Source organism: Somniosus microcephalus, unplaced genomic scaffold, assembly GCF_052327205.1.
Source record: "Somniosus microcephalus isolate GS21.2 unplaced genomic scaffold, FLI_Smic_1.0 unresolved_chr7, whole genome shotgun sequence".
Classification (NCBI taxonomy): Eukaryota; Metazoa; Chordata; class Chondrichthyes; order Squaliformes; family Somniosidae; genus Somniosus; species Somniosus microcephalus.
The window spans coordinates 32,797,881-32,809,640 of NW_028225185.1; the positions used below are offsets into that span (position 1 = coordinate 32,797,881).

At 49.7% G+C, this 11,760-nt stretch overlaps 1 protein-coding gene across 1 annotated transcript in view; it reads right to left on the minus strand.

The window, feature by feature from the left end:
* LOC147086755 (contactin-5-like) overlaps window positions 1-11,760 on the minus strand; it is a 380,876-nt gene that overhangs the window by 85,475 nt on the left and 283,641 nt on the right. The window contains exon 16 of the mRNA XM_085978315.1: window positions 1,317-1,412. Within this exon, the coding sequence (XP_085834441.1) occupies window positions 1,317-1,412 (96 nt within the window). The remainder of the gene's footprint in view (window positions 1-1,316; window positions 1,413-11,760) is intronic.

Genomic DNA, 11,760 nt, shown 5'->3' on the forward strand with positions numbered 1-11,760 from the left:
AGCTGGGTTGTGAAGGAGTTGCTGCTGGTCCTGCCGATGATGTTACATTGCTGCGATTCTGACTGTTCTGGCTGCCCAATCCTCCTGCCTCTCACCGCTAGCACGCGTTAATCAGCCACGTGGCAACCCGCGTTCGGGACAGAGCCCGTGTCCAGGGAGCCAAAAGTCTCCTACGTCATCTCATTCTCAGAACACAGGCCCAAGGCCCAACTAATTGAGACTTGATGTGGCGCAGCGTGCGGTCATCAGCAGGAGAGGCCTCCCTCAGGGCCCAGGGCTTTCCTCAGGGCCCAGGGCCTCCCTCAGGGCCCATGGCCTCCCTCAGGGCCCAGGGCCTTCCTCAGGGCCCATGGCCTCCCTCGGCCCAGGGCTTTCCTCAGGGCCCAGGGCCTCCCTCAGGGCCCAGGGCCTCCCTCAAGGGCCCAGGGCCTCCCTCAAGGGCCCAGGGCCTCCCTCAGGGCCCATGGCCTCCCTCAAGACCCAGGGCCTCCCTCAGGGCCCAGGGCCTCCCTCAGGGCCCAGGGCCTTCCTCAGGGCCCAGGAACACCGCCATTCCATCTCCGCTCACCCTGGCGCAGGGTCAGAGGAATCCACCGGTGCAACCTGACAGTGCCCTGAGGGCAGTGGGTGAATTCCGCTTCAGTGCGGGTGTGTCCGACACTGTGGACCTCAAGATCAGAACCTAGAGGAGCAGGAGTCGGCTTTTCGGCCCCTCGAGCCTGGTCCTCCGTTCAATAAGATCATGGCTGATCTTCGGCCTCATCCCCACTCTCCCGCCCCGATCCCTCGATTCCAAAAATCTCTCGATCTCAGCCTTGAATCTACTCAACGACTGAGCCTCCACAGCCCTCTGGGGCAGAGAATTCCAAAGATTCACCGCCCTCTGAGTGAAGAAATTCCTCCTCATCTCAGTCCGAAATGGCCGACTCCTTATCCTGAGACTGTGACCCCTGGTTCTAGACTCTCCAGCCAGGGGGGAAACAGCCTCTCAGCATCTACCCTGCCAATCCCCCTCAGAACATGCATTTATATAGCGCCTCATTTTTCCTCAACTCAGTTAGAATTCTCGAACCATTCCTCCTGGAACAACCCGCCTCGCAGTTTTGCTCCTCTCTGCACTCTGCCCAGTGCCTGGAGGTCCCCTAGCCACAGTGCCGCCCATAGCGCGCTGCGTATTAGAAGCGAGGCCTGCCCAATGTGGTGTGAGGCCTCAGCAGGCCACGCGGTCCTGAGTTCTACATTCCCGATTCCCACCATCTCCTGGAGCCCGGGCTCCCCTTTCAACACAGAGGGTCGGGCGCAGTGACAGAGCGTACCTGTGGTGTGTGGGGGTGGTGAGCACATTAACACCACCCCCTGACCCTGGCGCACAGACACCGTGCCCCGAGTGTGGTCGCTGAAGTTTCCCAGATCTGGAGGTTAGAAACACAAAGAGATAGTTATGTTTGATTAAGCAAAGCTCCCTCTACACTGTCCCTGTAAGAGCCATAAAAGCTTAAGAAAATACTTTAAAATAGTGGTTAAATGGCATAATACAGTTAATTTACCTGAACGACTTATTGTATTAAGAAACCCCCTATTTTCTTGCTCCAGTAGTATAGTCCGACACCCCCTTCATTCTTGCCACAATGGAACAGTCCCTAAGCCACACATGGGTGCAGCCATCTTACAGTTTTAAACTGCACGTGGTGAAAGAGGCAGAAGCTGTGAGGTTTGGAGCAGTACAGTTTTTGACCGTGTTCGTTTATACGTGTTTGCTTTGTAATTCTGTTTGTTAAGTGTTATAGTAAACCGTTTAAAAGACAAAGCTACGTTTGGGAACGTTTTATTTCGACACGCGTCTACTCGTTGTTAAAGGCCCCACAGCCCAGTGGCCTGCCTGTTTGGAAACTAAGAAGCGCCACTACATTAGTCAAAAACTAGCTCCCTAAGAAGGAAGGGACGGAATCGTCGGCGAACGTATACATGAATGGTCACGGAGCCAGACAACAATTTAAGAAAGCGAAGGTACAGTGACTGTTACTTGCTTTGTTCATTCTGTTGAGAAGCTAAATAAGAGCTGCGGGTAAAATGGCCGAGGCCTTACGGAGCCAGGAGCTTCCCCCAGCCAAAAGGATTGCTGGCCAAAAGAGGGAAATAAAGCTCACCCCAAAGGCAAGGGAAGAGAAGTTACATAGAAGCATAGGTGCAAGGAAGGCTAAATTAGTTCAGATAACTGGAAAAATGAAGATAATTGATCGTCTCATGGAAGATAATGCTAATATTAAGAAAGCTGAAGACATGATGTATTACGATTTCTCCAAGCTGCATGAAGAATTTAATATACTCAATGAAGATGTATTAGCACTTCTGCCTGAAGAAGAGGGAAACGCTGATCAGCACAACTGGTTTGATCTTAAATCAACCAGCATTAAGGACTATATCAAGGCCACGGAACAGTGGATGTTAAAGATTCGTCAAGATGCTGATACAGCAGAGAAAGATAAAGTTGACGATGAAGTCGGACCAGACGATAGCATTTCAGAGACTTCCGCCAGACCGAGCAAAAATCGAAAAGAAGGTAGCTCTGTTTCTGGACGCAGGCCAGTCGCTTCTACCACAAGCTCGGCGCGACGCATGAGAGCGGAGGCTGAACGGGCGGCGTTGATGGCGCGCGCAGCATCTTTAGATGAGAAGCAAGCTCTTGAATGGGAAGAGGCCCAACTGCAGGTCCAAGAGGCCCAACTGCAGGCCCAACTGCAGGCCCAACTGCAGGCTCAACTGCAGGCCCAACAGGCCCAACTGCAGGCCCAAGTGCAGGCCCAACAGGCCCAGGTGCAGGCAAAGAAAGAACAGCTGGAGATAAAAACAGCTATCGAGGTCTCAGATGCCAGGTTGAGTGCATACGAAGATTATGAAGGCTCACGGGACGGCGGGAGCCACTGCCAGTCAACGTTGCCACATAGAGTTGGATCCAGGGCACCTTCAAGAGTTACAACAGAGCCCGAAGGCAATCCCCTGGCATTACAGCGTGGAAGAGTGGCCTCTCCACTAACAGGAGCACGTGATGCTACCCCAGACGTCAGACGGTCTAGACTAGACCCTGCTGATGACCACCAGAGGCCTGAAGACACAGGGAGAAGCCTATACCGAGTGATGCAACGTCAGAACGAAATTACAGAGATGCTTGTAAAACAACAGAATCTGTTTCGACTCCCTCAAAGAGACATGCCAGTGTTCCAAGGCGACCCACTCAAGTATAGGCCCTTCATCAGATCCTTTGAACAAGCCATTGACTCCAAAACAGAGAGCAGCAGTGATAAGTTGTACTACCTGGGACAGTACACCAGTGGTAAACCACAAGACCTGGTCAGAAGCTGTGAACACATGAGACCGGACCGGGGATACATAGAAGCCAGGAAGTTGCTGCAGGAGCACTATGGTAACGAGCTGAAGATAGCCACTGCATATGTCGAAAAGGCTACCAAGTGGCCACAGATCAGATCGGAAGACGGAGAGGCATTGAACGCATATGTTCTCTTCCTCATAGGATGTCGCAACACCATGGAGGATGTTGAATTCATGGAAGAGATGGACAATCCTACGACTATGAGAATCGTCATCTCTAAGCTTCCTTACAGGATGAGAGAACAATGGAGAAGAACAGCCTTTGAGATAATGGAGAGACGGAAAAGTAGAGCCAGGTTTGCAGACTTAGTGAATTTCATAGACAAACAGGCTAAAATTGCTAGGGACCCATTGTTTGGAAACATCCAAGACGTCAGCCCGACCACCGATGGAAGAGTGAAAGCCAAGCCTGCTGAATCAAAGACTCTCAGGAAAGGTGGTTCCAGGGGAAGCAGCTTTGCAACTATCGTCACTCAGGCCGAGGAAGAAAGGCCCCAGAACTCATCTCCCAAAAAGAGCAGCACAGTGACGTCTGCTAATGCCTTTCAGAAGCCATGCTTATTCTGCCAGAAGAATCATACATTGGATTTCTGCAGCGACATCAAAGCACAGCCACATAAGGACAGAATCGAATTCCTGAAGTACAACGGCCTATGTTTTGGATGTCTCTCTCAGGGGCACCTGAGTAGAAACTGTAAGCAAAGAACAACATGCAGAGAGTGCACTCGGAAACATCCCAGTCTGTTGCATATCCATAAAGAAGAACAAGTCTCTAAGAAGAGTGAAGAAAACAATACCGACGAGAAGGTTGTTTCAAGTGCTCTGGTGTCGCTAGAACCAGAGACTTGTGGACTTACTGGGGCCGGTGACAGTGACTGTATTCTTGCCATCGTACCAGTAAGGATCAAGTCTAAGAGGAGTGAGAAGGTTGTGGAGACTTACGCCTTCATGGATCCAGGTAGTTCAGCAACGTTCTGCACAGAATCACTCATGCGACAGCTGAACGTTAGAGGCAGAAGAACAGAAATCCTATTACGCACCATGGGTCATGAGAAGTCAATGCAAAGCTATATCCTGTCAGACCTAGAAGTGTGTGGACTTGAAGAGAAGGACTTCATAGACCTGCCTAATGTTTTCACACAGAGGGAGATTCCTGTTAGAATAGGGAACCTAGCCCTGCAGAAGGATGTGGATAGATGGCCCTACCTAGAAAAGGTGCGTCTCCCATACATTGAAGCAGAAATTGGCCTATTAATTGGAACCAATGCCTACAAAACTATGGAGCCATGGCAGGTGATAAACAGCAAGGATGACGGACCCTACGCCGTCAGGACAGCCCTTGGATGGGTAATCAATGGAGAGATGATGGCCACAAGTCGAACAAGGAGGAACGACAAAACGTCACAGTTAATCGCATCTCTATCGCAAGCATTGAAGAGCTGTTGATACAGCAGTTCAACGCAGACTTCTCAGAACGCAGCTGTGAGGAAAAGACAGAGATGTCACAAGAAGACCATCAGTTCATGGGTTTGATGACAAGGTCTACACAGTTCATTGATGGCCACTATCACATTGGTTTGCCACTGAGAAGACAGACCGCGAAGATGCCGAACAATCGCTGCATAGCAGAGCAACGCGCCATCAATCTAAAGAGAAAGCTGAACAAGAACCCCGACTTTCACGAAGACTACAAAGACTTCATGAGAAACATCATAGCGAAAGGCTATGCTGTAAAAGTGCCCGAAGAACAGTTGAACAGAGACGATGGAAGAGTCTGGTACATTCCTCATCACGGGGTGTATCACCCAAAGAAGAAAAAGATCCGTGTAGTGTTTGACTGCGCCGCCTCATTCAGAGGAACTTCATTGAATGACCAGCTGCTTCAAGGTCCTGATCTTACTAATACCCTCATTGGCGTCTTGACTAGGTTTAGACAAGAGCTCGTTGCCATGATGGCAGACATAGAATCAATGTTCTACCAAGTCAGAATCCCTGACGAAGATGCTGATCTTCTGCGTTTCCTTTGGTGGCCAGATGGCGACGTTAGTGAAGCGATGGTGGAATGTAGAATGGCCGTACACCTGTTTGGAGCCACATCATCTCCCAGCTGTGCAAGCTACGCTCTCAGAAAAACTGCAGAAGATGGCAAGGGCAAAGCACCATCCGAGACTGTGGAGACAATCTTCAGAAACTTTTATGTCGATGACTGTCTGAAGTCCGTGTCAACAGAAGACGATGCCATCGCACTGTCAAGAGACCTTAGAGCTCTGTGTTCGAATGGAGGATTCCATCTGACGAAGTGGATAAGCAACAGCAGAGCAGCTCCAGCTTCTATCCCAGAAAAGGAAAGAGCCACTGAAGTCAAAGATCTGGACCTGAGCCACGATGTCCTTCCTATCGAGAGAGCTCTTGGTGTACAATGGTGCATCGAGTCAGACACGTTCAACTTCAGGATAATGGTGAACGAAAGACCATCCACAAGACGAGGGATTCTCTCCGTGGTCAGTTCCATCTACGACCCTCTCGGATTCCTGGCACCACTCATTCTGCCGGTGAAGCTGATGCTACGAGAGCTGTGTAGAGACAAGAGAGGATGGGATGAAGATATCCCAGAAGGTCAAGCTCAGAGATGGCACAGATGGCTGACAGATTTGCAACAACTTTCTAGCTTCAACGTCAGTAGATGCATCAAGCCCGCGAGTTTTGGAGTTACAAAGACGGCTCAACTACATCATTTCTCGGACGCCAGTGAGGACGGCTATGGCACGGCTACCTACCTCTTGCTGACAAATCAACAGGGCCAGAAACATTGTGTCTTCCTCATGGGGAAATCCAGGGTGGCTCCGCTGAAGCAGGTCACCATCCCGAGACTGGAATTGACGGCAGCGGTTGTTGCAGTTAAAGTTGACCAGGTGATGCGTAAAGAGTTACAGCTCCCATTAGAAGAATCTGTCTTCTGGACGGATAGCACGACGGCGCTGAAGTATATAGAGAATGAGAAGATACGCTTCAAGACCTTCGTAGCAAACAGAATCTCATCCATTAGAGAAGCTACACAACCATCTCAATGGAGGTATGTAAACACCTCATTAAACCCAGCAGATCAAGCCTCACGGGGATTGAAGGCTGAAAACTTCATGAGGAGTGAAACTTGGATACAAGGCCCAAGTTATCTGCTGGAAACAGAGAGATCATGGCCAGAAAGACCAGATATGCCAAGTCAGATTACTGAAGACGACGTCGAAGTCAAGAGATCAGTCACAGTAAATTTCATAACTACGAAAGAGAACTTTGACACAGTGAACAAGCTTGTTAACCATTTCTCAGGATGGCACCAGTTGAGGAAAGCAGTTGCATGGTTTCTAAGGTTGAAAGAGTTGCTGCTACACCTGAGCGGTAAGAGAAAAGAGTACCGAGCCACTATCAGTCAGTCTGAAAGTAACCCTGATAAGCAGAGAATGCTTCTACAGCAGTATATGCATCAGCACAGGACCACATTGAGCAAGAATTCATTGACCGTGGAGGATTTGGCCAAGGCTGAGAAGGAGATAGTTCGCTTCAGTCAAAGACAAAGATACCCAGAAGAAACCGAAGCTCTACAGCGAAATACTCCAATCAAGAAAGGTAGTCATATCTACAAGCTGGACCCTACACTGCAAGATGGAGTACTGAGGGTGGGAGGGAGACTAAACAAATCTGCTATGCCAGAGGAGGCCAAGCATCCTGCTATCCTTTCTAAGGACCTCCGGGTTGCTACTCTCATTCTTCAGCATATACACCAGAGTATTGGACACAGTGGGAGGAATCACGTGCTTGCGAAGCTAAGACAAAGATACTGGATTCCAGGAGCTAATTCCGTAATAAGAAAAATACTCTCTGAATGTATTGTTTGCAGACGGTTACACGCTAGAGCTGGGGAGCAGAAAATGGCAGACCTGCCTGAAGACCGTTTGTTACCAGACAAGCCCCCATTTACAAACGTAGGGGTGGACTATTTCAGGCCTTTCGAGGTAAAGCGAGGACGGAGCCTTGTCAAGAGATATGGTGTGCTTTTCACTTGTTTGACCATCAGAGCAGTTCATATTGAGGTGGCACACACGCTTGACACTGATTCCTGTATTAACGCCTTGCGGCGCTTTGTCTGTAGAAGAGGACAGGTGTCCATTATGCGTTCTGATAATGGCACTAATTTCTTCGGAGCGGAGAGAGAACTACGGGAAGCTATTGAAGGTTGGAATCAGCTTAAAATACAGGAAGCCATGATGCAAACAGGAATTAAGTGGATCTTCAATCCTCCGGCTGCATCCCACCACGGAGGTGTCTGGGAAAGACAGATACGCACCGTAAGAAAACTACTCAGTTCTGTACTGAAGCAGCAAGCGCTGGACGACGAGGGACTCCAAACCGTTCTGTGCGAGGTCGAAGCCATCATTAATGACCGACCGATAACTAAGACATCAGATGATCCCAATGACCTCGAAGCCCTGACTCCGAACCACCTGTTGTTGTTGAAAACACAGCCAGCCATGCCCCCGGGAGTCTTCAAAAAGGAAGATCTGTATGCCCGTCGGAAGTGGAGGCAAGTTCAGTATATGTCAGACCTCTTCTGGACCAGATGGACAAGAGAATACTTACCTCTGCTACAGGAGCGTCAAAAATGGTCCAAAATAAAGAGGAACTTCATCGTTGGAGACATTGTCTTAATTGTGGATGATTCAGCCCCTAGAAATTCTTGGTTGATGGGAAAAATAATTAAGACCATGCCAGACTCCAGAGGCGTCGTTCGTCGCGTCTGTTTGCAAACCAAGACCAGTACCCTGGAGAGACCGATCACAAAGCTCTGCCTGCTACAAGAAGCAGCGTGAAAAGCTTCTGAACGAAAGAAAAAAGTGGACACTTGTATTGTAAATATGTTGAACTCATTAGTTTATGACTCTTAATGTTTGAGTAATTGATATGCTTCATGTGCCTAGTCAATTAGGGGCCGGAATGTAAGAGCCATAAAAGCTTAAGAAAATACTTTAAAATAGTGGCTAAATGGCATAATACAGTTAATTTACCTGAACGACTTATTGTATTAAGAAACCCCCTATTTTCTTGCTCCAGTAGTATAGTCCGACACCCCCTTCATTCTTGCCACAATGGAACAGTCCCTAAGCCACACATGGGTGCAGCCATCTTACAGTTTTAAACTGCACGTGGTGAAAGAGGCAGAAGCTGAGGTTTGGAGCAGTACAGTTTTTGACCGTGTTCGTTTATACGTGTTTGCTTTGTAATTCTGTTTGTTAAGTGTTATAGTAAACAGTTTAAAAGACAAAGCTACGTTTGGGAACGTTTTATTTCGACACGCGTCTACTCGATGTTAAAAGCCCCACAGCCCAGTAGCCTGCCTGTTTGGAAACTAAGAAGCGCCACTACAGTCCCCATCAAACACTCCCAGGGCAGGTACAGCACAGGTTAGATACAGGGTAAAGCTCCCTCTACACTGTCCCCATCAAACACTCCCAGGGCAGGTACAGCACAGGTTAGATACAGAGTAAAGCTCCCTCTACACTGTCCCCATCAAACACTCCCAGGGCAGGTACAGCACAGGTTAGATACAGAGTAAAGCTCCCTCTACACTGTCCCCATCAAACACTCCCAGGGCAGGTACAGCACGGGTTAGATACAGTGTAAAGCTCCCTCTACACTGTCCCATCAAACACTCCCAGGGCAGGTACAGCACAGGTTAGATACAGAGTAAAGCTCCCTCTACACTGTCCCCATCAAACACTCCCAGGGCAGGTACAGCACAGGTTAGATACAGAGTAAAGCTCCCTCTACACTGTCTCCATCAAACACTCCCAGGGCAGGTACAGCACGGGTTAGATACAGTGTAAAGCTCCCTCTACACTGTCCCATCAAACACTCCCAGGGCAGGTACAGCACAGGTTAGATACAGAGTAAAGCTCCCTCTACACTGTCCCCATCAAACACTCCCAGGGCAGGTACAGCACGGGTTAGATACAGTGTAAAGCTCCCTCTACACTGTCCCATCAAACACTCCCAGGGCAGGTACAGCACAGGTTAGATACAGAGTAAAGCTCCCTCTACACTGTCCCCATCAAACACTCCCAGGGCAGGTACAGCACGGGTTAGATACAGAGTAAAGCTCCCTCTACACTGTCCCATCAAACACTCCCAGGGCAGGTACAGCACGGGTTAGATACAGAGTAAAGCTCCCTAAACACTGTCCCATCAAACACTCCCAGGGCAGGTACAGCACAGGTTAGATACAGAGTAAAGCTCCCTCTACACTGTCCCATCAAACACTCCCAGGGCAGGTACAGCACGGGTTAGATACAGAGTAAAGCTCCCTCTACACTGTCTCCATCAAACACTCCCAGGGCAGGTACAGCACGGGTTAGATACAGTGTAAAGCTCCCTCTACACTGTCCCATCAAACACTCCCAGGGCAGGTACAGCACAGGTTAGATACAGAGTAAAGCTCCCTCTACACTGTCCCCATCAAACACTCCCAGGGCAGGTACAGCACGGGTTAGATACAGTGTAAAGCTCCCTCTACACTGTCCCATCAAACACTCCCAGGGCAGGTACAGCACAGGTTAGATACAGAGTAAAGCTCCCTCTACACTGTCCCCATCAAACACTCCCAGGGCAGGTACAGCACGGGTTAGATACAGAGTAAAGCTCCCTCTACACTGTCCCATCAAACACTCCCAGGGCAGGTACAGCACGGGTTAGATACAGAGTAAAGCTCCCTAAACACTGTCCCATCAAACACTCCCAGGGCAGGTACAGCACAGGTTAGATACAGAGTAAAGCTCCCTCTACACTGTCCCATCAAACACTCCCAGGGCAGGTACAGCACGGGTTAGATACAGAGTAAAGCTCCCTCTACACTGTCCCATCAAACACTCCCAGGGCAGGTACAGCATGGGTTAGATATAGAGTAAAGCTCCCTCTACACTGTCCCCATCAAACACTCCCAGGGCAGGTACAGCACGGGGTTAGATACAGAGTAAAGCTCCCTCTACACTGTCCCATCAAACACTCCCAGGGCAGGTACAGCACGGGTTAGATACAGAGTAAAGCTCCCTCTACACTGTCCCCATCAAACACTCCCAGGGCAGGTACAGCACGGGTTAGATACAGAGTAAAGCTCCCTCTACACTGTCCCATCAAACACTCCCAGGGCAGGTACAGCACGGGTTAGATACAGAGTAAAGCTCCCTCTACACTGTCCCCATCAAACACTCCCAGGGCAGGTACAGCACGGGTTAGATACAGTGTAAAGCTCCCTCTACACTGTCCCATCAAACACTCCCAGGGCAGGTACAGCACAGGTTAGATACAGAGTAAAGCTCCCTCTACACTGTCCCATCAAACACTCCCAGGGCAGGTACAGCACGGGTTAGATACAGAGTAAAGCTCCCTAAACACTGTCCCATCAAACACTCCCAGGGCAGGTACAGCACAGGTTAGATACAGAGTAAAGCTCCCTCTACACTGTCCCATCAAACACTCCCAGGGCAGGTACAGCACGGGTTAGATACAGAGTAAAGCTCCCTCTACACTGTCCCATCAAACACTCCCAGGGCAGGTACAGCATGGGTTAGATATAGAGTAAAGCTCCCTCTACACTGTCCCCATCAAACACTCCCAGGGCAGGTACAGCACGGGGTTAGATACAGAGTAAAGCTCCCTCTACACTGTCCCATCAAACACTCCCAGGGCAGGTACAGCACGGGTTAGATACAGAGTAAAGCTCCCTCTACACTGTCCCCATCAAACACTCCCAGGGCAGGTACAGCACGGGTTAGATACAGAGTAAAGCTCCCTCTACACTGTCCCATCAAACACTCCCAGGGCAGGTACAGCACGGGTTAGATACAGAGTAAAGCTCCCTCTACACTGTCCCCATCAAACACTCCCAGGGCAGGTACAGCACGGGTTAGATACAGAGTAAAGCTCCCTCTACACTGTCCCATCAAACACTCCCAGGGCAGGTACAGCACGGGTTAGATACAGAGTAAAGCTCCCTCTACACTGTCCCATCAAACACTCCCAGGGCAGGTACAGCACGGGTTAGATACAGAGTAAAGCTCCCTCTACACTGTCCCATCAAACACTCCCAGGGCAGGTACAGCACGGGTTAGATACAGAGTAAAGCTCCCTCTACACTGCCCCATCAAACACTCCCAGGGCAGGTACAGCACAGGTTAGATACAGAGTAAAGCTCCCTCTACACTGTCCCATCAAACACTCCCAGGGCAGGTACAGCACGGGTTAGATACAGAGTAAAGCTCCCTCTACACTGTCCCCATCAAACACTCCCGGGGCAGGTACAGCACGGGTTAGATACAGAGTAAA